This window comes from Balaenoptera borealis (assembly GCF_965194805.1).
Source record: "Balaenoptera borealis genome assembly, chromosome: 2".
Lineage (NCBI taxonomy): Eukaryota > Metazoa > Chordata > Mammalia > Artiodactyla > Balaenopteridae > Balaenoptera > Balaenoptera borealis.
In genome coordinates this window covers 64205234-64232746 of record NC_138867.1, presented here as the reverse complement: position 1 = coordinate 64232746, position 27513 = coordinate 64205234, and the positions used below count along the sequence as shown (strand labels likewise).

General features: G+C 38.0%; 1 protein-coding gene across 2 annotated transcripts in view; it reads left to right on the top strand.

Annotated features, from left to right (window-relative positions):
* DMGDH (dimethylglycine dehydrogenase) overlaps positions 1–26880 on the top strand; it is a 60433-nt gene extending 33553 nt beyond the window's left edge. For both annotated transcript variants that reach the window (XM_082376206.1, XM_082376205.1), the window contains 5 exons: positions 61–278; positions 1670–1827; positions 4183–4242; positions 19344–19478; positions 25739–26880. In XM_082376206.1, coding sequence (XP_082232332.1) covers positions 61–278; positions 1670–1827; positions 4183–4242; positions 19344–19478; positions 25739–25954 — 787 coding nt within the window. In that variant the 3' untranslated portion in view covers positions 25955–26880. The remainder of the gene's footprint in view (positions 1–60; positions 279–1669; positions 1828–4182; positions 4243–19343; positions 19479–25738) is intronic.
* Positions 26881–27513: the final 633 nt, after the last annotated feature.

Sequence of the window (27513 nt, the reverse complement as noted above, 5' to 3'; positions counted from 1 at the left end):
GTTACTAACATGCATTATTCAAGCAAGATTTAACACGATGTTTATGAATCTCAAATGCAGATGGATTGAAGAAGAGGCTGTCAAAGGTGGATATGATGTTGAAATTAAAAACATAACCGATGAGCTTGGAGTCCTTGGCGTCGCAGGGCCACATGCAAGAAAGGTCCTTCAGAAACTGACCTCTGAAGATCTTAGTGATGATATTTTCAAGTTTCTTCAGACCAAGTCTTTAAAGGTTTCCAACATTCCTGTCACTGCTATCAGGATATCTTATACTGGTAAGAATTGGAAAACAACCTAAAATAAGTCTCTAAAATTTAAAAGCAGTTACCAGAAATGTGTGCATGCATGCACATACACACAGCACACACACACACACACACACACACACACATTCATTTTGGTCATTTTAACTTTGGAGAAAGATTTCTCCTGCCTGACTCTTCTGACAATTCTGTTTATTCACTCCTAGTCTGAGAGAGTCCTTCCACAGATTTCCAATTGTTGTTCCAGGCTCATAGCTAGCTGTCTACCATTTGGAAAGGTAGGTAAGAAAGTGGGAAGAAGATGGCTGTTGGAATAGTTGGAAGGGTTGACAGAATATTCAGGCCAGCTGATTCTGTTTGGGAACATTCAAAATGGTCTCCCATTGATAGAGTCTCCCATAGAGAACAGCGTGAATGTATCAGGCACCTCTCTTAAAGCATTATCACTGATCATCTTTCTTTCTGACTCTAAGTGCATTAGGGGAGACTTGCTCTGCAGCTAACATTGCACATAGTAGATATTTGGAAACTGGGATGAATGAATGCTCCCCATTGGTGCTCTGGGCTCACTTCTAACTCCCTCTAGATTCCCTGTCCCTTCACAGAAGGCGTACTGGGTGCCCAGGCATTCACTCAATTACGTGTTGCTCACGTTCTGGTGTTTGTCCTGGAGAAGCACCTCACCATCAGCCCTTGACATGAGGAGTGAGGCAAACACACAGTATAAAGGCCATAGCTCTTCCCTGGGCTTCTGCTGTCCCTTTTCACCATCCTTCCTCTGCCCAACCTTGGCAAAATGGTGACCAGAATAAAACATAAGCAGAATAAAAAATAAGCAGACTCTTTGGGTTGGGTTTCATTTTCTTTGTTTTTTGCCCACCGCTCTAATGGTGAATGAAATGACCAAATGGGGAAGAAGAGGGGAGTGGGGGGCATTAGAGACTATGGCTATCCCACAGCGAAGACCATTTGATTAATTGTCATCAGTTGCCTTTATCTTTAAGCCTTGTGATTTGGGGCCAAGGAGTTGGGGGTTGATGTGTCTAAACCTTGAACCCCTTTTCTTGATAAACTCTGCCATGCTAATTCCTCACTTAACATTATGAAGCTGAGGTCAAGGGGCAAGAGTAACTCCTGCATCACAGTCTTTCTGTGTCATGAGATGTCCTAGATGCTACCCTCTGTGCGGGGGACAGGATTGGGCACAAAAGCGTCTGTGATATGGCAGGCTCCTTTGCAGTGGGGTTTGGTTGCAACCTTTTTCTGAACTGGTCTTTTAAAACTCAACAATGTCTATATTGCATAAATGGAATCTCTCCATTTATTGATGTGTTTTAGCTAATGCACATTAGACTCAATGATCATCATTCTTACTCTGGTGGGCACTTGTGGGTGTATTTCAGGTGAGCTGGGTTGGGAGCTGTACCACAGACGAGAAGATTCTGCAGCACTTTATGACATTATCATGAATGCAGGCCAGAAAGAGGGAATTGACAACTTTGGAACCTATGCCATGAATGCCTTAAGACTGGAGAAAGCTTTCAGAGCCTGGGGGTCAGAGGTTTGAAATGCTAGCATCTTTATTAAAATTTTACGTGTATTGTATCTGATTTTTGTATAAGGGTTAGTTTTAACTGCGTTAACATTGGCTCTGGCTGTAAGAGAAAGTATGTATTATAAAAAAAATTTTTTTTTGTTTTGGCCATGCCGTGCAGCATGCGAGATCTCAGTTCCCCAGACCAGGGATCAAACCCGTGCCCCCTGCAGTGGAAGCGCAGAGCCCTAACCACTGGACCACCTGGGAATTCCCCGAAGTTTTATTTAATTAGGGAAAGAGGTTTTTCTCCTCAATTTCCCAGTTGCAAATTCAGTGGAATTATGACATAATGTTTATTCTGCCCTAATTCCTCCGGCTTAGCAGAGAGCCCTGGACATCTGTCTCTGACTGTGTGCGGAGCTGTGGCTATCCCAAGGGAGCCTGCCTACCGCACGGGACTTGAGGACTACCTTTCAAATTCTTCCTTCTCCTCTGTCACATTGCCCATCCTCAGTTCTTTCTTATCCCGCACCTTTTGGGGAAGTAGCAACCAAAGGGGTCTTTCTGAGGGGGGGGCGGGGTTGGTGGTCTGGGATGTGTTGGTCCAGCCCACTCCCACCATTAATAATGGGAACTCAGGGTTTCTATTTGTGTAGTGACACACCACTTTCCTAGGCATGATCTCATCTACCTTCTCAACTCTCCCTGAAGGAGGTATTATTGGTGATTCTTGGGCAAGGGGTTGGCAGTTCTACACACAATCCCTGTTCAAAACACAATCACACTAAGAAATAATAAACAACTTGGTCCAGATTACACAAAAGTGGCTCTATTCTCTGTTTTATCTCCAATATGGCAGGATATTTTTAGACCCCTTAATTTTTTCAGATTTGCTAGTTGTTTCCTTGGAAGATGTTAAGGTTTTAGGCCTGAGAGTTGAGATAAGGGACAGTGGTAAAAGATGTACTTACTTCAGGGTAGGGTCTCTTGGGTTCAGATGTATCCTCCACCACATACTAACTGTGTGGCCTTAACCCTCTAGAGTCTGTTTACTTCTCTATAAGATAGGGCCAATCTTTCTCCTCCAGAGTTATTGTCGAGATTAGATAGTCTACAAAGTGCCTAGGATATAACAATAAATTTGAGGGCAGGGTGGGTTTGAAAGTGCAGGCAGGGTCCCTTGGACAGCTAGACCAGGGGAAGAAGCAAGTGGGCTTTGAGGTAGAGAGGGCAGCCTCCTGGAGCCCCTGAAAGAACAAGGGCCCTGGGGCAAGTCACTGTTTTGCAGGAGAGGTGCTGTGTTACAAGGATTCTCAGCCTACAAGCCGGGTGTGGGTGGGGTTCTCAGCGGAGGCTGCTGCAGGGAGAAAAGTAGAGGATGGCTCTGGCTCCTCACTCCACAAGGGATGAAGCAGCTGAAGCAGCCTTTGCGGTCAGGCGTTTCTGCGCCTCCCTGCCTTTTCCCTGGGAGTCCTCCTCTGAAATGGTTTTCTCCATCCCCTGTCCCTCCGATTTCCCAGCAGTGCCAGCACGCCCTCTAGTGTTAATACATCAATCAAGCATCTGGGCTTTGTTTTCATTTTTTTCCTGGAATTCTGAAACTTTGAGCAGGTAAAAAATAATTTTAGAGGTGCTCAAATGGATTAGGAAATATGAGGCCAAAATGTTATGTTATGTAAAACAAGTTTATATTACTCATCCAGTTCATACGAGGGCTGTGTTGTCTTTTTTTTTTAAGTTTGGCTACTTTTTATGAGGTTTAGACCAGTTCTCCTGGAGCAAAAGAGACCAACGACAACAAAATAAACAAGCAAACAAAAATCAAGTCTAGTCCCAAATAGTGGCTTTAGTTCCCCTTGAACTATATTGTAATAACTCAACCAATTTGAAAAGATTGAGATTCAATCTCTATTTTTTCCTTTTCCCTCTCCTGAACTCTGTAGAAGCCATTTTCCCACCACTTGCTTTTTCCTCTACTTATCCCAATTTCTGGGTGATTGTAAGATAAGTAAATTACTTAATACCTTTTCAAAACCTATTTATGTAAAATTATTAGATAAAAGCTTCTGAAAATCTTGTTTCTGGGAAGACATCATTGTTGTGGTATCCCTCAGATGTTTATTATGCAAAGAGAGCCTTGGAAACAAACTGTGAATTTTAGTTTCTAATTTGCTATTGAAATAACAGTATTTGCTGAAAGGCTACATTTGAATTTTAGATTAAAAAAATTTACTTTGAGGCCAGTCCACAATTTTCCTTTTTCAGAATCTATATTCATAGTGAAAAAGTGTTCTCTTCCCTAAAAAGTATATATGAAAGTGATGTTATTAAAACAATTTGCACTCATCTAAGATTTAAAATACGTGTTTTCCCTTTTAGATGAACTGTGATACAAATCCCTTGGAAGCTGGACTGCAATATTTTGTAAAGCTAAATAAGGTATGTTTACATTCCAAAGTGTATTTAAAGTAAATCTTAAAATTATGCTGTTTCATGACAGAGCCATGCTTTAAAATTTAGCCAAGTATGATTACAGGACAAATGAGTTGAACATGTATAGTAAGCATTTGCTCAAATGCTTCATATTAATATTTGTCAAAATTTGATATTCGTTCAAACAATTGCAACGTGCTTGTAGATGTAAGATAGCAGAATCCAGCAACTTTAAAGACTAGATCTAAATTCTAAGATTAAAAATCAGTAAGGATAAGGTGTCAGCAGACACTCTTGTAAATCTTGGTGACTTGTGAAGTCACAATTGGCTAATGAGACATACTGCATTAATTGACTCTCCCTGGGTGCTCACAGCACGAAGAAGCCTCGCCCCAGCAGATCTATCCATCTGCTTATTGAGCATCTTTGTATGTAACTGCAACATCTGCGTATAAGCAAACTGACACATTTCAAATATGTTCAGCATAAAACAGGTATCACTGAGAAGCCAATACAGGCCCAAAGAATCATAACTGATATTAACATTCCAAAGGGAACCCCTGCATCAGTGGTTCTCAAACAGCGTCAGCATCACCTGGGAGCTTGTTACGAATGCAAATCCTCAGGTCCCCGCACAGACCTACTAAATCAGAATCCCTGGAGGTCGGACCAAGAGATCTGTGTTTAACAAGCTTCAGGGGATTCCGATGTACCTAAAGTTTGAGAAACACCACCCTACATAATTATTGTGGAAAAGCATATTATGAGGCCAATTTATTACACCCTAGCTCATCTATACAAATCCCACAAATATAAATGAGGTTATTCCATTGTTATGGTCTGAATGTTTGTGTCCCTCCAAAATTCATACACTGAAGCCCTAAGCCCCATGTGATGCTATTTGGAGGCGGGGCCTTTGGGAGGAAATTAGTTCAGATGAGATCATGAGGTGCGGCCTCCATGTTGGGATCAATGTTCTTATGGGAAGAAGAAGAGAGATCAGAGGTTTCTGTCTCTCTACCATCTGAGGACATAGTGAGAAGGCACTGTCTGCCAGCCAGGAAGAGGAGACTCATGGGGGAACCAAATTGGCTGGCACCTTGATCTTGGACTCACCAGCCTCCAGAACTGTGAGAAGTAAACTCCTGTTGTTTCAGCTACTCCAGCTGTGCTATTTTGTTATAGCAGCCTGAGCTGATTCAGACACCTGTTAAGCGGTGTCTTAGTTACTATAAGAGAGCTTAATGGAGGTACAGTTAGCAGTAATATTGAAGGATAAGGATGGCAGCTGCTTTCGCTCAGGATATTTGTTAGAATTCCAAAATTCCTATTCTGGCCTGCCTTAGGTGCTAATCAGCTAAAGTAAAGGCTGTTTCCCCATTCTATGGAAATATGTGAACACATGAATATGAATCAGGCTAAGGAAACTTTTTTAATGCCCCTGAATCAGTTCCCAAATTCTAAGCTAAGATATTAACATAAACATGTATATTTATAGCATTAGATTTTAGGAAAAAAGAACCTCCTAAAGGGTTTTAAAGGGAATATCTTTCTGTGCATTTTCCCCATGATTTTATCTTTATGATGTACCATCTGCCTCCAGACCAGAGAAAGCAGGTGCTTGAAGTTTGGGCAGACCCTAGCAGCAGATTGCTCCTTCTGATAACAGAAGTCTTGGTTTAGCTTTGTAAAATAAGGGTGAAAATGGCCTGACTCCTGAAAGCACTAAAGTTCTGTTGTTGGTCACCAATAGGTAAATAGATAGCTGACTTTTTTGCTTCAGTGTTTGGGTATTATTGTTCGGGAATAAGGCACAAACAATCTCTTCATGTTGAAAATGGATTTTTAAAACTCTCTTTATGATTATAAGCAGGTGTAGTGTGGATTGCATATTTATTAGTTCCTTTAAATTATTTCAGTAACCAAAGCTCAGCTCAAAACTAAGTAATTTAATAGATAATGATTTTGATTTATGGTATTTTTTATGATTTCTGTATTGTTGGTTCTCATTTTGGTGTCATAAAGTTAATTTCTAATGCTTTCATTGGGTGAAGGTCCATGTAGCACAAGGACCTGGACCTAATCAAGCCAGTCTTTTTTAATTATCATGACTTAGGTCGTTAGTGGGCATCAACCTAACTGTAGCGATGCTTGCTAATTTCCAAGACAGGTGAATAGGTTGGATCAACTTTGTTTCAAGCCTGTTTGGTGGTCTCACAACAATTTTATCTTAGTCTTGTAGCAGTCTCTAATGTAAAACAGGTTCCTGGAAAACTTATTTATAGTATAAACTGAACTGTGTCCCTTGGTAATTCAAGTCCTGTGCCTCAAAACAAAAATGTTACCCAACCTGGCTTCATACAACATTTTAAAGAATAATATAATGCAAGTCCATATTGCTTTGGAAAATTGATGTTATATGAAAACTGAAGCAGCAAATACAGGGGAATATTTGTATTTAATACCAATCAGAACAAAACAAAACCCTAAATCCTAACATTTTACAATAGTTTAAAATCAATTCTTTTCTTATCCTTCAAAGTAAATATGTAGACTTCCCTGCTCGGCCCTTAAGTGTTTCCACAGTGATTGTGTAAGCCATAATATGAAGAGAAATATAGAGATGCAGGCTGTGTCAGAGTTAGGAGGACCACTGGAGATCACTCAGCACCGCCTCTTCCTTTGAGGATGAGGAAACTGAAGCGCAGAGAAGTGACCTAGGTGCTGTCCTGTGTGTTGGCCCAGGTTGAACTCTGACCTCCCTGCAGTGCTCTCTCACCCACCACTTTTCCCAGCCAGGTCCTTTCCCATAAGGGGCTTATCGGCCTTGAAAAACTGCCCCCAAATTTTCTGGCAACATGTATCATAGAATCTACATGGCTACATTTCATCGATGAATACCTCCCACAGTTATGTTTTTGTGATAAGTAATTTTGTGTTTTGTGGTAGGATCAGAATAGCTGCTTTGGCCATTTTAAGAAGGAAAGTGGGTGGGTGAGGAGATGGACCATCTGACCTCATTAGGCTGAACTGTGTTCTTATCAAAACTGGTACAAAAGTCAGGAAAAGAAAAACGGAGTATCGAAGACATCTTAGATCGTAAAGGTGGCATTTGCCTTCCTTAACTCTTAGAGTTGTCTGAGCCTTGGTCTCCCTATGGTGTGGGCTTATGTGAAGCAAATACAGACATGTGTATACATTCATTCATCTAGTTAACATTAATTAAGTACCATTTATTAATCACCTCGCTAGGCCACAGGTCTAAAAGTTAAAGATACAGCTCCTGACGGCTCTCAGATCTCATGAAGCTTGGAACAAATGGAACTTTGGGAACTAAAGCTGTAGGATGCATTCTTAACCTTAATTCTGAAAATACTGTTCTGCATGAGGAGGGCTGTGTAGTAGCACGTATCCGTACTGTCTTGTAAAGAGTGAGCATAGGGTCCTGACAGGAAGCGTTAAGCACAGCTGTGAAACAGGTAAAAATAACTGAATATTTCCTTTTAAGTCTTCTCAGCTAAATCCCCTTTACCTGAAACAAGTCATATCATTGTGCTTAATAGTATTATAATTTGTTCCAGAGGAAGTTACTTTTGGGGGAAAAAATTAGTGGCTTTTTTTTTTAGTTGGAAATGAAAGAAATGCATTAATTAAAAGCAAAAGGAAAATCAGCTGCCTTAGGTTGCAGTCATAAGTATTCTTGGAATTTTCCTCTTGGAATTACTGAATCTATCCATTTCCAGATAACCCCAGCCAAGAGCCACAGAGAAGCAAATATTAAGGGTAATGTGTTAAGATCAGAAGAATTTTTTTTTTTCTATAAGATCCCCCCACCCTTTCTCTCTCTCCCTCTCTTTTCCTGTCTTGAGTTTCTAACCAGCAGAAACAGAATAAAACGTGATATATATTAACCACAACTTAGAAGACAGTATTGATTCTAGAAATTACAGGGTCTCTCTTTAAGGAAAGATGATTTAAAGCATAACCATTCAGTAAGCAAAGCAAAACAAAAGGATGGTAAAGAGGCAAAACCCTCACCACCAGGCCGACTGCATCCAAGTATTCAATAAATATTAGCATTAGTAAAACATCGAAGTGGAAATAAATCATTGTTCATAGACAACCAGTTAGAAAGGAATTTCTAATATGTGATGGTGGTGAAAGTACCCAGCTCTGGGGAAATGTTAGGTAAATGGTAATAAGATTTGAGGAGGCAAAAAATTTTCAGCGACTCTCAGTCCTGACTGCATGTCACAATCATCTGAAGTACGATTCCTTTATTCATGCAATCCTTTAAAAACTCCCAAGGCTCAGGCTGCATCCCAGATCAATTAAAAAAGAAGCGCTGGGGTAGAGACTCAGGCAGCAGTATTTTTTTTAATTCCCCAGGTGATACCAAAAAAGATTGAGAATGATTGTTTTTAGGCCAGTGATTTTCAACTGGCTGAACGTTACCATCTTGAGGAACTTAAAGAAAAATTACCTGATGCCTTACCCTCAATGGTTCTCAAAGTGTGGTTCACAGACCAGCAGCATCAATGTGACTTCAGGATTTATTAGAAATGCAAGTTATCGGGCACCATTCCAACCCCCAAAATCAAACTCTGGGGGTGGGGCTGGCAATCTGTTTTAACAGGCCCTCCACGTGATTCTGATGAACGCTGAAGTTTGAGAACACTGACCTGCCCAAACCAATTGGATCAACCCTGGGGGTAGGGTCTGGTTTCTTGTTTTTATTATGCAATGAAGATTGAGAACCACTGTCTTAGTTATTTTAACTTCATACCTGCTTATGGTCCTGTGCATAAACAGGAAAGCAGAAAAACAGCCTGGTTAGACAATTGGCTACCAGTTAATATATTCTGCCCCAAATCTTTTTCTTTTTTTGAATGAATTTTTTTTAAATGTCACCAAATTCTAGCTCTGTGACCTTGGAAAAGCTATTTAACTTCATTTTCCATCTGGGATTGCTGGTCTGTAAAATGAGGGCTCCCTTCCGTGTCTAAAACTCTATGAAATACCACCTTGCAGAGTGGTCGAAGACACTTGCTATGTTATCTATATGAGCCACACGATTGTGTTATTTTAATTAAGCCATCCTTAGTCTCTTACCCATTTCTGTTGCTGAATGATAACGGGGGAAAAAAAGAAAGGGAGGAAAAAAAGGAAGTAAAATCTAGTCTGAGATCTAGTTTATTATTCTTGAAACATCTGTCAGAGCACATTAAGCTTACAACCATTGGATCATTATCCTCATATATATCCAATTTCTGTTATGAAACAATACTCTATTTCCAGCCTAAAAGCTTAAGTGTGCTATTTAGCTCACTGCTTTCTAATTTGGAAGTCTATGGAAACTCTGGGCTGGGAATGAATTGAAGTAATTCTTTAGATTGCTTTTATTTTATTGTTATAATTTTAACAGCTTAACATGCAATAAATTGACATTTAAAGTATACCAGCTAGACACTCAGCTCTGTAGAACAAATAAATTAACGTGTGCCCTATTGCTAGCATTGCAAATATCTGCATGAATAGAATACCAAATACAAAAGGTAGAACAAGTCCAAAGTCAGGAAATAAAAATAAAAAAATATTTCATATCATTCTAGAGATAAGGAAGATCAAAGAGTGTCATCTGCATGATAAAATGATGATCCTACTAAGCATCAAAGAACAGACAAGCTGATATCAGGAAATTTAAGAGAAATATTATTAACAACTAAAATTACAGTTGCATTAGCAGCTCTATAAACAGATGGCACGTATAGGAAAGATGAAAAATATAACATGTAAACTCAGTGCACAAATGGAGCAAAGGGAATAAAATTTAAAAATGGAACTTGGGATATATGTATACATATAGCTGTCTAATAGTGACTTTCAAAGAGCAGAAGTTTTTAATTTTTGAATTTTTAAAGTTCTTATCAATTTGTTCTTTTGTGGATCATACTCTTCATGTTGTATGTAAAAAATCTTTGCCTAACCCAAAGTCACAAAGATTTTCTGCTGTTTTCTCCTAGATGTTTTATCATCTTTTTACATTTAGAGTTGTGATTTATTTTTAGTTAATTTTTCTATCTGGTAAAAGATATGGATTGAAGTTTACTTTTTAGCATATAGATGTCCAGTTGTTTACAGCACCATTTGTTGAAAAAGGCTATATGTTCAAATGGCATTGCCTTTGTACCTTTGTCAAAAAACAGTTGTCCATATGTGTTTAGGTCTGTTTCCGGACTCTACTGTGTTCTATTGACCTATTTATCTTTCTTGATAATGATACCATACTGTCTTGATTACTGTAGCTTAAATCATGTTGTGATAGTCCCGCAACTTTGCTGTTCTTTTACAATGTTGTTTTAGTTATTCTGCGTCCTTTGAATTTCCATGAATCAAAAAGCTTGCTGGGATTTTGAGTGGAATTGCATTGTATCTATAGGTCAGTTCAAGTCTTCTAACTCATGAATGAGGTATATCTCTCTGTTTATTTAGGTAATCTTTAATTCCAAAGATGTTTGGTAGTTTATAGCTCTTGCATATCTTTTTACAGATCTATCCTTAAGTATTTTGTATTTTGATACTATTGTAAATGGCATTTTAAATTTCAAGTTTCAGTTGTTTACTGCTAGTGTGTAGAAAACAATGGCTTTTGTATATTGATCTCACATTCTGCAACTTTGTTAAACACACTTAGTAGTTCTAGTACTTTTTGTGTAGTTCTCTTTCTTCTTTCTTTTTTTTTTTTTTTTTTTGTAGATTCCATTGGATTTTCTACATGGACAATTGCGTTGTATGAAAATAAAGCTTTTCTTTGTCTCTTTTCTAATCTGGATGCCTTTCAGTTCTTTTTCTTGCCTTATTGTACTGGTTAGAACCTCTACTTGTTGAAACTGCAACAAAGTTAAATAGAAGTGGTAAGAGCAGACATGCTTATCTTGCTTCCTGATTTTAAATGGAAAACATTCATCATCATCATCAGTCTTTCATCACTAAGTATGATGTTTGCTGTAAGTTTTTCATAGAGTAAGCTGTAGGTTTTTCATAGATGCTCTTTATCAGGCTGAGGACATTCCTTTCTGTTCTTAGCATTAAAAGTTTGGGTTTTTTTGTTTTTTGAATTAGGAATATTAGATTTTGGCAAGTGCTTTTTCTGCATCCATTGAGATAATCATATGGTTTTTCTTTTTTACTTTGTTATATGATGAATTACATTTATTCTCAAATGTTAACCCAACTTTAATTTTGGCATAAAACCCACTTAGTAATGATATATTATGTTTTTCTATGTTATTGGATTTTATTTGATAATTTTTAAAAGAAATTTTGTAGCTACATCCTCCTTATGGGATATGTTACAGCTTGCAATTATTTTGTTCATTTTTCTTGATCTTTTGACATAAACTTCTTGAGTACAGATTCTGGCAATACAAAATACATCTTGTTTACCATTCTATCCACAACACTTATCAGGGCTGGCACATAGCAGATGCAGATAATGCCAGAGAAGTACTGGGACCTCATCAGGAAGGGTCTCATCTGCCAGGCTAGGGAATTTGGAGTGTATCCTGGAGACACTGAGAAGCCTTTGAAGGATTTTGAGTAAGGAGTGACATTCTGGTGATGGAAAACAGGTTAAAAGGGAATTACCCTGGTGACTGGAAGATAACTTTCCCCAATTATTGAAGAAATCTAGTGGAGAGATGTTGAGAGCTTCAACTAAGGCAGTGGCCATAGGATAGAGAAGAAAGAGGTATGAGTGATAATAAAAAGGTAGGCTGGAGACCACATGAAGGACTATTTGTGAAGGGAGTGGAAAGTAGGATCTAGGATATTGTTAATGAACTAGGAAACACAGGTAGGGTGTGATTCAGAGGTTGGAAGGACTTGCGAGGTTGGGGGCTATGGAACAGCCAAGTGGAGAGTCTCAGTGGCAGCTGAGCACATTGGTTTGGAGACCTCTGCTCTGAAAGTATGGATTTGGATCATTGATATATAGGCGGCAATTAAAGCCAGGGGAGTGCTGGGATCCCTCTTCTATAGCACCCTGTACTTATCTCTACCATGATATTTTTACACCCCATAATACTGGCTGCCTCCTTAGCTAGACTCTGAGCTCCTTGGGGACAGAGGCCAAGAATCCTCAGGGCTGGTTCTGTGTCCAATAATTCGTACAAGTTTAGTAAGTATTTGAAGGGTCTGAACCATGGCTCTGCCACTAACCTATTCTAAAACTAAAGTTGCTTAACCTAAAAGCACTTTAGTTTTATCAGCTGTAAAATGAAGAAAATATCCACCTTATAAGTTTGTTATAAATATTAGATGAGCTAAAGAACATTTGATACCTCAATAAATGTTAGGTCCCTTCCATCTTATTGAATGGAATCTAAAACAAATCTTTTATGGAAAACCAACTATAGATAAAACCCTTTCAATTTTTTGAAGACTCCAGCTTCATTTCGTTGTGTTTTTCTTATTTCCTTTAAGAAATAAATAATAATTATTTACTTTGCATTTAGGCTTGAGTGCTCTACTTAAAACACCAAATGGGCAATTGTTCTTCGCTGTAGTCCAGAGAGATGAAAGCTATTATGAAAACTCTATGTTCTAATTGTTGCTAATGCAGTTAAGCATAAAAGTACATCTGAATCACTTTGCTGTACACCTGAAACTAACATAACATTGTTAATCAACTGTTCCAATTAAAAAAAAAAAAAGTACATCTGACAAAGCCACAAGTCCATTCCACTGTTTTCCTGTGAATCATAAGACTCAAAGACTGAAAAGTAAATATTTTCTTTAATATTGAATCTAGTAAAATTCATAAAACACAATGGGGGCTATTTTCATTTTGAAAACATCTAGTTTGGTTTGGATGCTAATTAACGAATTATTGGCCTGGCTTGGGAATCATATTTTAAATATTTTCTCCAGGTTTCAATGTATCCACACCTTTCTTTGGGTTAATAGAGTCCCTTTTCTAGTTATATTAAAGACCTTTTTGAGAAGGAATACTTAACTGATTAGTGGTTTTGGTTAGAAAAATGCTAGATAAATTGTTTGTTTTAAATTGCCAAGAGCAAAGAATAAAAACTGTGAATGTGAGAGTATTCATTTCCAGTCAATAATAGACTGGACTTGCTACACTCATAATTTAATATTTTGCTAATAAAGAGATAGAGAAATTGTGGTTATTATAAACTTACATGGAATGTTACAAAGTTCTGCATAGAGGAAAAGGAAGCAAGAATTGGGAAGCCTGGATTCGAGGTTTGGTAATAACTCACTTTGTCACTTTGGGCAAGAACGTTAACTCTGGGCCTTAATTTTCTCATATGAAAAATGACCTTGGACTAAGTTTTCTGCCTGCTTAAAAACTTCTGTGATTCTAACTGTGTGACTATGAAATGAATGTTGGTATAATTTGTCTTGATGGGGTGGTGGGCCGGTCAGATCCATTCCCCCAAATGAACGAATCCAGTATATGGCTTCATCAGTTTAACTGCGAGACAAACACAGATGCACCTGGTATTTGACAAATGACCAGAGAAAGTTAAGGTTCATATGGACCGCAGGTTAGTCAGGGCCACGTGCTTTCTAAAGGGAGTCCCATGAGGACTGTTTTTAATGAATGATTCCTGGCCTCATTTTAAATAAGGAACTTTTCAGGAATGTGTTGAGGGACAGCGACAGAAATCTATCACCCAGATTTTCATCTCTCCTCTGCCACTGACAGTAGTTGGTGACCACCGGGTCTCTCTGCAGCTGTCTTCAGATCTGCAAACACGGGAGCGTCATTCCACAACCAGTGCTGTGCCTGGTTTCTAAGGGGGGCTTTCTTAGGACCCAGGATGTTACACTGATCCTCTTATGCCTTTGGAAACTTTTTACATTTAGATTAAAAGGATTTTGGCCAGAAATTCAATCAAACTGATGACTGCTTTGAATTTTCTGATGGGTTTTGACTCTAAATATGGAACACAAGAGGTCTAAAACTAGGTTTTTATCATTTCTCTCCTGGTCTGTAAGAGCCCACCACCCTGAGTTCGTATCAGAACCTTCCTTCCACTGCTGCTGTCTAATTCGCTTTAGCTACACATCTGAAAACTCTCCATTGCTCTGAGAATCCCAACCCAAAATATACTGGTTTAATTTATTTCATTTCCATGTGCTTTTCAATAATATGTGTGCTTTTAATAAAGCTAGTAAGAGATGAGGAGTTACATTTCACTTAAAATCTACTTAATGTTTTCATCTGTGTGGATGTTATATTTAGGATGCATCACAGGTGGCTGCTTTAATGGCTCTTACTGCTTCTTAAAAATTAATAGATTAGAAATATAAGGCAAAATTATTTTAAGGTATAATCTCAGTGCCCCAGAAATATTTCTCAAAGACATTAACAGCTATTTATGTAGTTAATTTGGTAGTGACTCATTAAGAAATACATTTCTGTTCTCAGGTCATCCTGAAGGCACCAATTTTAATCACAGCACTTAACCTTCAGACACATTTTCCTCTCTCATTTATAAATAATAACTATATAATAAAGCCTACAATCTTGGGAGGAAAGCCAAGCAAAATGAGAATGAAATGCTATCACCCCACTTTTATTTATTTTTTTTAATTTTATTTTTATTTATTTATTTATTTTTATTTATTTATTTATGGCTGTGTTGGGTCTTCGTTTCTGTACGAGGGCTTTCTCTAGCTGCGGTGAGTGGGGGCCACTCTTCATCGCGGTGCGCGAGCCTCTCACTGTCGCGGCCTCTCTTGTTGCGGAGCACAGGCTCCAGACGCGCAGGCTCAGTAGTTGTGGCTCACGGGCCTAGTTGCTCCGTGGCATGTGGGATCTTCCCAGACCAGGGCTCGAACCCGTGTCCCCTGCATTGGCAGGCGGATTCTCAACCACTGCGTACCCCACTTTTAAATCTTCCCAAGTCAGGCCCAAGGTTAGCTTGGGAAGGGAGAATTGTCTCAAGGGGCAGGTGTCACCTCTTATCTGTATTTTAAGTATGTGTTCCTTACTTTTAATTAGGTTTTTGTTGTTGTTGTTGTTTGAGTATTGTTTTCATTCATGTCCAAGGACGATATTGCTAACAAGATCACTTCCTAATTCAGGGATATACAGATATAGAGGTTAAATTTCATTAATATTAACCTTCAGGGTGTTTTCAAATCCTTTCACATAGTACAAAAATATTATTCTGTAGTGAATGTCATTCAAGATAGGTTCAGGCTACCTAGAAATAATTTTTTAATTAATTAATTATTTTATTGAATCATAGTTAATTTACAGTATTGTGTTAGTTTCAGGTGTACAGCAAAGTGATTCAGTTATACACATATATGTATTCTTTTTCAGATTCTTTTCTCATATAGGTTATTACAGAATACTAAGTAGAGTTCCCTGTGCTATACAGTAGGTCCTTGTTGTTTATCTATTTTATATATAGTAGAGTGTATATTTTATTCCCAAATTCCTAATTTATCCCTCCCTCCCCCCTTCCCCTTTGGTAACCATAAATTCGTTTTCTATGTCTGTGAATCTGTTTCTGTTTTGTAAGTAAGTTCATTTGTATCATTTTTTTTAGATTCCACATATAAGTGATATCAGATATTTGTGTTTCAAAATAATTTAAAAGAAACATTCTTTAGAGTATTTACATCAGCTGTTCCTGCCAGTGATAGACTCCAGGCACAGCCATTTAAAAAATGCATATGGATAAAATCTAAAGGTGCTGACTTACATAACTGAGCCTCAGGAAAGACCCTTAACTTTGTTGGGCCTTCTCTTCTTAAGCTGGGGATAAAATGATCTGTCTTATAGGAATCTTAATGAGGATTAAATGAGCTCATGATTGTAAAGCCCTCAGCATAGTGTCTGGCACATAGCAAGTGCCTAATAAATTGTAAATATTATTAATATTACTTACTTACTACTTTAATTTTTGAATTAAATTAGTAACTTAATTTAATTAATAATGAATTAAATTATTTTTTGAATTTTTTACTATAACTTTTCTCTTTTAAAGGAAGTTTTCTGGGGTGCCCATCTTTCCTATTTCTTATGATTCACTGGTACCTTATGTTCCTGCTTAGACTTTGGTAAAATTATGAATTTGGCAGAGTTAGACTCCCCTTCCAGCACATCTTATTCCCCCCACCCCCATGGCATCCACCCCAGCAGTTCTCGTCCAGCACCCCCCAGAGTGCCCATTTCTGAAAGCTTTGGATGCGGCCAGCTTTCACCACAGTCCCTCTGAAGGTGTGGCAGATATTGGCTTAAGAGGCTCAGTGAAGGCAGCTCAAAATAGATGAAAAGAATGGGGCTGGGACTTCTGAGATCTTGGTTGAGTGTCTTTGGCTAAATTAACTCACTTCTTTTAGACCCCAAATCCACCATCTATGGATTGTTGGGAAGATCGACTTAAAAGCGCGAGGATTTTTGGAGAAGGGCATGCAGACAGTAGTTATCATGAAGCCTCATCTTTCAAACTCGGTTCAAGCTGCTTCCTCTATAAAACTGTTGCTGACAGAATGCTGCCCCAGACCCCCTCTCACCCTAGATAGAACTGATCATACGCCTTCTTGAGGTCCCACTGTACATGCCCCCATCATAGCAACTGTTTGTTTGCATTTCTGCCTTAGACATGCATTAGACATTTTTTGTTTTAAATTTCCAAAATGTTGTGATTTTCACACTCTCATAAAACACACAGAAGCAACAGTGAATCGTGTTTCAAATTGGTATAGCTGATTTGTATACTATTGCTGTCATATTCTACCATGTTTCCAGTAATCTCAAATCATTCTTTTTTCCTCTGATATGTTAAAACATTGAGGAGATAAAATAATTTCAGCGCTGGGCATATTGTGATGTGGAGGGAAGGGGTCACATCTCCTCAGGGACCTCCCAGAGGCTACAAGACCCTGTTGTATTTAGCTCTGAATATCCTGTATCTAGTACCTGATACATAGCAGGGGCATAACAACAACTGAGTAAATAATTGAAAGAAAATTCTTTAATAGGGACTCAGGAGGACCCCAAACCTTCAAGATCTAAATGAATCTCTATCAGCAAAGATTCAGATTTCATAATAGGAGATGAGGAAGTTATTCAGGATCTCCCAGCACTCCACAAAACACACTATATAGTGCTTGGCCACTCCAGGATTGTGTGCTTTTCCACACGATAAAGTGGTTTTTTTTTTTTTCATTGCAATCATTGGCTTCCTATAGAGACAAGAACACTAAAAAGCATCCCTTGTCATCATGTATCCATGATAGCAAGTCTTCTTTTAAAAATATACCAAGATAGCAAAAAAATTCTGTTGTAACATTCTTTCTGTATTTAGATAAACATGTTTTAACTATAATGAACTTTGGTTTGTTATGACTTGTGTTATCATGAATTTATCCTACATAAGAACTCAAATGAATCAAGCTCTTCCTGTGTTTGTTGTTTTGTTTTCCCCCAGTAGTCCTGTCTTAAATAACATGGGTTCCAGTCTTCTTTGAATTTTTATCTGGTTTCATAATAAAGCTTGTAGTTGGTTCTCACTAACTGGATCACAGCAGAGGGGAAAGAACTGGACTTTTGTTTTGCAATTATTTTAACCTTGGCCAATGGAAACTTTCTTTAGCTTCCTGTGCAGTCAGCAATCAAAAGTTGCAATATCCATAGAAATCATACTGCATTTTGGGCTTGTCCTAGAAGCTTTGAGTCAGTAAGGGAGTGAGCTGGGGAGGGTCTCAGGCAGAGGGTGTGTGAGGACCCCTCCTGCTGCTTCACTGAGAGGTGAAGGGGCTTGCTGAACCTAATCCTTAATGTTATGTGCACAGAAAGAGCTGTATAAATCCTACATGTTGGTAGCAGAGGACATGTGTGTCGTGAAAGAGTGCTTCCTTTCTTCTGTGACCAGTGAAGAAATCAAAATTATTGTTTCCTTTTCTTTCAGAGAATAGTCTATGAGAACTGTTTTGAGAATTTTGTCTTCCGCATTATAAATCTAACTCACCAGAGATGTGATTTAGATATCACAAATTCTTCCTTTGGCTCCTTAAGAAAAGAGATGGGCACATTTATGTAGAAGCCTTACCCCAACACCCCACCCGGGTCAGCCTTCCCTCCTTTGCACTCTCACTGCTCTTAGCCTCTGACTAGTTTCTCATACTTGTCAAGTGTCCCTAGCATTCTGCTTGGAGAGAATGGTGTCTCCTTTATCAGCTAAGTGTCTCCACTGAGGAGTCGTGGCTCACCTGTTTGTCCTACTCAGTTGTAAGGTGTGTCACTAATAAACATGAAAGTTTGCATGCTCCCTACTTTTCTTAATGTGTAAGAATGGATTCAACGTCCTCTGTATAACAATGTCACTCTCACTCACTTGCGCTGCATTGGGAGTAACCCTGATTGTGCCCAGGGGACTGCACTAGGAGTAGGAATGTCATCTGTCATGTGTTGTGGGGAAGGAGGGGAAAAAAATGTTGAAAAGCGCAGCATTACAGAATAAGCTCTTTGATCAGAATGTCTGTGTTTGACTAATTTTGTAACCCAGGGCCCGGCATGATACCTCCCAATTTATTGAGTAGGGGCTCAATAAATTTCTTGAATGAACTAACGGTGCTACCCAGTAGGTTAATGCATTCCGGGGACCATTATTCTGAAGAAGGAAAAACTGTAGGCATTTTGGAGTTGCTTTGGCATCACATTTCAAAAAAAGTGAATTTCCTTCTTAGGAAAGGCTTACTTTAGGTAGAAACTGAGTCGCGCCTTGATCACTGTCCACCGGTCCCACTGTCCAGAACCAGTAGATACAAGGGTCCCTTTCGTAACCCACCATCTCAATATCATGCCTTACGTTTTTCTGCCTAGGTAGTTCTGGTAAAATTGTTATCACAAGTTATTACCCTTAAGTCTAACCTCTTCTGAAAGAATAGGTGTCATTCAGGGACTAAGAAATATTTGTCTAGACGTTTGATCCAATCTGTATTTTTATTTAATGTGTAATTGGCGAGAAAATAGCAAAGGCAAATTTAAATGCTTGCATCTCTAACCTTGTCACAGTGTCTGAGTATTCATTCATCATCATTATCTTGGATTTCTGCAGCCAGCAGACTTCATAGGAAAGCAAGCACTGAAACAGATTAAAGCCAAGGGGCTGAAACGGAGACTGGTCTGCCTCACCTTGGCAACGGACGATGTTGATCCGGAGGGAAATGAAAGCATCTGGTATGATGGCAAGGTGAGTGCTGAGGCCCCATAGCGAGGGGCCACTGCAGTGTTTCTGCAGCAGAAACTCCTTGTCTCTGTTTCCGTTTACAGTTTTTTGCTAGTTATTTATCTATTGGTGAGATGACACTCTTTTGAATTCTGAAGTGACATTCAAGAAACAGAAATTACTTAACAGAAAGGAAAATGAAATGCTGCTCATTTTGGAAAACATAATATTCTATATGGTTTAATGAAAGAAAATAAACTGCAGGACTTGAAATACATTGGACAATGAGGAAGGTATGATTGAGAAGGTAAAATGACCTCTTGGCTCACCACATCTGTATCTGTGAATGCAAGAGAGAGATTTTATAGAGAATTTAGTATTCTGACTTAGCTTCTCAGGGATCTTTCAGGAGGAAGCAATTCGTAACTTAGCACATTAGCAGAAAACAATTTCCAAATGAAAACATCTATGACAAGAGAGGGTTAAACCTTAGTAAATAAAGGAAAAAGTGGAAGTCCTTTGGTTCTTCAGGGGGAGTAAGACTACCTTCTTCTCCCTTCGGGATGCTACATTTCACTGTCTCTCTTGGTCTTCAGTAAAGCCAGAGTTAGATAACCTATCAATAGAATTTCACTTCCTCCACTTTTTATGACTATTTGTAAAACCCAGTTTGGCTCAGTGTTTTGCTGTGTTTTGGCTGGTGTTATCAGGCAGGGGTTATCAGGCAGGGACACTCAGCTTAGACCATGTGGCAAGACTCATCTAAACATCTGTTCTGTATTGAGCAGGGTCTGCTTGGTCAACACCCAAATACTCAGAGATTCTATTCCCAGGTTGGGTTTTGTTCTTCCTTACGCACTACAGCCTACTTAATAGTTGTTTTCATTTTCCCCATCTCTTCAGTGACAAAACGGGCACTGGAGGAGAGGAGAGCCAGTGGTGTCAATCTCAGCCTTTGGACTACTAAAGATATGGCCATTTGGCCTGAGGCAGGGGTCAGTTTGACATGGAACTAACATCTCCAGAGTTCCTACTAGTGCTGGATATTTTTATGTACTCTCATTTACTTTTTAAAAAATATTTATTTATTTAATTTATTTTTTTGGTTGCATTGGGTCTTAGCTGCAACATGCGAGCTCTTCGTTGTGGCACATGGGATCTTTCATTGCGGCGCTCAGGCTTCTCTCTAGTTGTGGTGCACAGGCTCCAGGGCGCATGTGCTCTGTAGTTGTGGCACGTGGGTCCCAGGGCCCATGGGCTCTGTAGTTTGTGGCACACGGGCTCTCTCCTTGAGGCGCGTGAGCTCAGTAGTTATGGCGCACGGGCTTAGTTGCCCCGTGGCATGTGGCATCTTAGTTCCCTGAACAGGGATTGAACTCGTGTCCCCTGCATTGGAAGGCGGATTCTTTACCACTGGACCACCAGGGAAGTCCCTCTCTCATTTACTTTTACAACACCCCTCCTAGATATGTATGATCATTCTCATTTAAAGATGAGGCTTTGGGGCTCAGAGAGATTAAGTAACTTGCTTGAGGTTACACAGCTATGACATGTGATTGACGAAGCTGATTTCTGACCCAGGTACAGTTGGACTTTGAATTCTTATCCTTTCTTCTAAGCCATGCTGAATACCCCCATTTGTTCTCTTCTTTGTCTGATGGCCCACTGTATTCTCCTAAGCACTTCATTATATACCCACAGTTCTTGCACATCTGAGTAACAGGTGGATGTTATAGTTTTAGATTATATGAAGCCAATAGATCTTTTCTCAGATCTGAAGCTCTTTCTCAAATGCCTCACCTTTAATTGTGTTGTTTGCTCTTCTGTTTGAACCGTTCCTAGTCTTACCTCCCGGTCTCCCCTTCCTGTTTCTATTCTAGACCTCTGGTTCAGCCTTCTTTTCTTAATATGCTCTTTCTCTGATTTAAGATTTGCCCACAATTTCCACTGATAACCACCTCTGCCATTAACTAACTGCTTGAGCCTCTCTGGGTCTCAGTGTTCTCATCTACAAAATGAAGCCACTGAGTGAGATAATGTCTAAGGTTCTTTCCGCCTCTAATTAATTTTTCCGTGGTTGTTACACTTCCCTCACCTCATCTTTTTGTTCTACATTTTTCACTCTATTCTCATCCAACTATCTCAGTCTTCCTAATACGGTCTGCACTCATACATCTACTGATAGTCTGTTTTACTTGGCCATGGAATGAACGAGAAGCTCTGTCATAACATTCTGTATGCAACCCCACATCGACCATGTTCAACTGACAGATTTTTAGTCATCTTAAATGCGACCATACCCAAGTTAAAAAACTGGAAACTTGTACCTTAAACTTATACAATGTTATATGTCAATTGTATCTCAACAAAGCTGGAAAAAAAGAAGAACCCTGGAAACCCAAGTTCCATTTTTTTTTATTGAAGTATAATTGCTTTACAATGTTGTGTTGGTTTTGCTATACAATGAAATGAATCAGCTATATGTATACATATATCCCCTTCAAGTTCCATTTTTAAATTTTATTCCCTTTGCCTCATTTGTGCACTGAGTTTACACATTATATTTTTCATCTTTCCTATACGTGCCATCTGTTTATAGAGCTGCTAAGGCAATTGTAATTTTAGTTATTAGTAATATTTCTCTTAAATTTCCTGATATCAGCTTGTCTGCTCTTGGATGCTTAGTAGGATCATCATTTTATCATGCAGATGACACTCTTTGATCTTCCTTATCTCTAGAATGAGATGAAATTTTTTTTATTTTTATTTCCTGACTTTGGATTTGGTCTACCTTTTGTATTAGGTATTCTATTCATGCAGATATTTGCAATGCTAGCGATAGGGTACATGTTAATTTATTTGTTCAACAGATCTGAGTTCTGGTATGTGACAAATATTCTAGGCACTAAGGATGCAGCAGTGAACAAAACAGACAAGAATCTCTGCCCCTATGGAGCTTATATTCCAGGAGAGGGAGAGATAAACAATGAACATAAAATAAATAGCATGTCAGAGGGCGATGAATACTTTGGGGAAAAGTAAAGTCTAATTGGGAGATGGGCAGTGCTAGAGGGAGGGATTATGACTTTAAGTAAGGCTTTATATAAAAAAATCAAGGCATAAGTGTGGGCAGGAGGGGGCTTTAATTAGTTATAAAAGCAGCTTTGCTGGGAAGTAAGTTTTGAAGAAAAGGTTTTAGAGGAAGGAAGTTTGAAGAGTTTAGAAAGTCTTCTTTTTCATTATTAATAAACTAAAACACACAGGGACAGCCAAAGAAACATAATATATCATCCAATTTAAATTATGTTCCCGCTTTCAAAGGTTATTTACCATGTTATCTTCTCTAAGTCTGTTACAGGCGTCTTTAAGTCTCATAATTAAGAGAAGAATGAGACAAGGCTAAAAATAAGTGAGGATTGTTTACATTGGTAAAAAGAAGGCTGATGTTTGATTTCACAAAGAATATGAGAATCTACTAGGCAAAGGGTGAGGGTGGTTTGTTCTTGTGATTCACTGAGCAAAACGAAGCAATGGATTTAATTGAATCTGGAAGATTTTAAGGTAGAATGATATAGAATTTATGCCGGGGAAAACCTTTCCCTGGAGATTTAGTAATAAGATAAAAGGAAAGGCCAGTTTTCTAAAATACTTTGAACTACCAACCCCTGGATTAGAGAGAAATTAAAGGAGAAATGAAAATAATCGAACAGAAAGCAAAGTATTCAATAAATATTTTAAGAAAAGCACTCACAAAATAAACATGCAATTTCTTTAAAGTTACTAATGCAGAAATAACTGCAAGAAGAATCACTGCTGGGATTTTAAGAGATGGGAAGGCCCAAGGAGATGGGGCACGCAGTCTCTGAAGAGAGATTGTGGGTTTTTTATCCAGTGAGTTAGGGGATTTGACCAAGAGATTCGATCAGGATTCTTCCTGTTTTCTTAAGATGCCCAAGAAAACCAGGTTAACTTTCCCAGAGCTCCAAACACAAATCTCTGTTTTAGAGACTCAGAAGTGAAACCAAAGTTACCAAGAAGGTCTTTCAAAAAAGCGATGATTAAAACTCCAGCCTCCCTGACCCAAATCCCAGTTTTATATCACAGAAATATGATCTAGAGGAGAAAAGCCATTTTAAAACATGTGTTTTATCTCAGCAATACCTTGGCAGTTAATAATCTGCCAGAGAGAAACTTTTACTAATGAATGCATTCACTTTTTTTTATCACCATAACAAGTTCAGAAATTATATGGAGAGCTTCTGATTTGGGGTTTCAACAAGATAATTAAAAACTGGGGCTGCAGAGATAGGAGTCTGTACTTAATGTCATATATGCATAAGAGACTAGAAATGCTGTAATATGACTGTTGACTGTCGTGAGCCCTTTGCTGAGGCAGCTGAAACATCACCAGGCTGATTCATGTCCATGGATATTTTTGAGTACCAGCTATAAGCAGCCGCTGTGCTAGACAGTAAGGCTGTAAAGATTAGTGCGATGTTGCGTAGCCAGGAGAAGCAGTTTTAAGTCGGGCTATGTATCATTTTGCTTTTGTTGTCTTCCTTTTACTTTTTAAAAATGTGGTGTTTACATATATACAATGGAATATTACTCAGCCATAAAAAGAAACAAAATTGAGTTATTTGTAGTGAGGTGGATGGACCTAGAATCTGTTATACAGAGTGAAGTAAGTCAGAAAGAGAAAAATAAATACCGTGTGCTAACATATATTCCATATATATGTTATATGGAACAATCCTGATTAGAAGCTTAGATCTATATAAAATCTATATAACAATTCCATACATATTCCATATATATGGAATCTAAAAAAAAAAAAAGGTTCTGAAGAACCTAGGGGCAGGATAGGAATAAAGATGCAGATGTAGAGACTGGACTTGAGGACACGGGGAGGGGGAAGTGTAAGCTGGGACAAAGTGAGAGAGTGGCATGGACATATATACACTACCAAATGTAAAATAGATAGCTAGTGGGAAGCAGCTGCATAGCACAGGGAGATCAGCTCGGTGCTTTGTGACCACCTAGAGGGGTGGGATAGGGAGGGTGGGAGAGAGATGCAAGAGGGAGGAGATATGGGGATATATGTATATGTATAGCTGATTCACTTTGTTATAAAGCAGAAACTAAAACACTATTGTAAAGCAATTATACTCCAATAAAGATGTTAGAAAAAAAAAGTGGTGTTTAAACCAGTATTGTAATTTTTTTGCATTTTACTCTGTTTTTCCTTTTCTTGCATCTTTTCCTTCAGATAAGAGGAGTTGTGGAAACCAGATCTAATCTTCTAATCAGGATTGTTATATAGATTTTTTTTTTGGTAGCATAAAATTATTGTTTTCATCTCCTAAATTTTGATTCCTTGTTCAGTATTTTTCTCTGGTTTGCCATCCCAAGTTATCCTATTTCATCCTTGTTAATTTTGATCATTCACACCGAACTCCATGTCTCCACTCATGTTGGAAAGTTTTATCCACCTTCTCTACCCACCTAACTCCACCTACCTTCAAAATGTAGAACAAATCCTGGCTTACTTACGTTGCCTACCTTGGCTTCCTGGTTACAGTTTCTCGTGTCTGTATGTTAATTCCTCAGCTAGGCAGGAAGCTCATGAGGGTAGGAACCATGCCTCTGCTCATTCTCCAGAATGTCTAGCAAAATGTTTTGTACATGGTAGAGCTAGAGAGGGTAAAGTTAACATTTATTTAAATGCCTAGCAATTACCAGGAATTGTTAAATCTGTATATATTCATATAGAAGATTCACTTCACATTGACTATTGATATATTAATAGAGTTTAATTCAGCACTATTCTGGCAGGCCATTTTCTAAATACCAGCAGGAACAGTTGACTAGATTTGCATTTGGATTTTTAGATTTTTCTCCTTTGTATCTATTATTGCCATGCTAGTTTGATGGAAGAGAATTTTTTAAAGTTCAAAATGAAAATATTTGATCCTTCTTCCTATCAGATCTCTTGGCATGAAACTGAGCAAAATAGTCCTAGGTATTAAGAAACTAGATGTAGTTATTTAAAACTGATAAATTTCAGAGCAACATGGATGTGTATTTTGAGAATTGTTTTTCATAAGTTTTAAACTTTCATTAAGCTTCTCAAAAAAGTGAAGTTTTCCTCCTAGTGTTATCCTCACAGACAGCATATCATAAAACTCTGTAAGTTGAACGTATCTTTTGAGAATTTTCATCTAAAGAGGAAGCACACAAAGCTGTGACCAAGATGCTGAGGGCGGTAGGGTCTTGTTTTTCAGGTGGTTGGCAACACGACCTCCGGAAGCTACAGTTACAGCATCCAGAAGAGTCTGGCTTTCGCGTACGTCCCTGTAGAGCTAAGTAAAGTGGGACAACAAGTGGAAGTTGAACTATTAGGCAAAAATTACTCAGCAACCGTCATAAAAGAACCCTTGGTGTTGACGGAACCAATCAGAAACCAACTTCAGAAAAAAGGTGGAAAGGACAAAATTTGAAAAGACTTTGAGCAGGCAACTGAATTATGGTTGCTATATGATTGCACTGAAAATTATAACTGATTTGTTGGGGAATAAGGGAAACCAAAAAATTTATTTCAAAATCATCAGAATCTTAAAACCGTTCTCTTGTTTTCTAAGCAAGATAGAATAATGCATGAGTGATTTACATTGTTGTTTCAGATGAAATTTGAAGCTAATGTTTTTACTATTCTATATTGTTGTTTATGAAACTCAGCAAAACATTTAAGTGTTTGCTGACATACAATCATTATTACAACTGAAGTAGAAAACATTATATAATTTTAGGAACATTTGTATGTGGTTCTTGTTAGCTGAAAACAAATTATGTTTTACATAAAGACAAAAGCAGTATTGTTGATGGATTTACTTCATTGAAAAATACTAGTTGAATAAGGGATCATTTTAATTTTTCATAATATATCTAGGAAGAAAATAGTAAAATTTAATATAGGTATATGTAACATTTTTATTCAATTCCTTGAAATATTTACTTCCTTAATGACTTCCCTGAAAGCAGTTTTATGGGACGTCATTATTGTCCTTTCAAAGGTTGTTTTAGAAGAGAAATTGCAAACAAGAACAGAGTCTTCCAAAGGAAATGGTACTTGTAAACCTTCTGAGATGAAGCCGAAATATAAATTGTGCCAGTACAAACACAGTCTGAATACTGAACACCTCTCTTTGGGAAAGAATTAATGCAAGTTGACATCACATTGTGCCGTTCTGAATATCATTTCACAAGCATTTGACAAAGCAGGTCAAACAAGAGCTTTAAGAGCTGACAGGATTGCCCTTAACATTGTGTACAGCAAGAAAAAAAAGCCATTTAGGAATAATTCTTTGATGTACCTCTTGAAATTATTTGTGTTTAGTTGACAGAATAAATCAAATTTTTCATAAAAGGTAGTTTGTCATTTATCATTTGTTCTACACACACACTTGCTGCCTAGGAAAAGTTCAGTAAATAGGTATTAAAGAAGCTGAATGTGAAGCATAATAAGATTCTATAGTTAGAATAGATTTTAAAATAATTTCTTAATTTGTAAGTTTTGAAAACATGCCAAATTTACATTTAAATGTTTTATAAAAGTAATCATGTATCAGAACTCTTCAACATGCCATTCATTTATCTTTGGTATCTCCTCTTACATGAGAAATGAAGGAAATCTTTTTGGTAACAAACATTTGCTAATTATTTAGAATATTATCCAGACCCTCTCTCCCAGTTCTGGTATAGGGTATAGGTGCTTTTCATTCTCTGCCTCTCTGTAGCCCAATTGTTAATTGTGTTAAAACTAATGAAAGAATTGAGAAAATATAACGCTACGTCAGTGGCACAATTTAATAGTTACCTAAGTTGTAACTTTTCAGTAACTAGTTACTGGAAAATTATTTACATAAAATATTATTATAGCAGACTCTAATCAAAGGAACAGTACTCAGAACTTGTGGAGAAGGCAATTGACTATGCAAAAACAAAATCTAAAGAAATGGTCATTTATTTTAAAAAGTCAAATTTTAAAGAATGCCAGGAG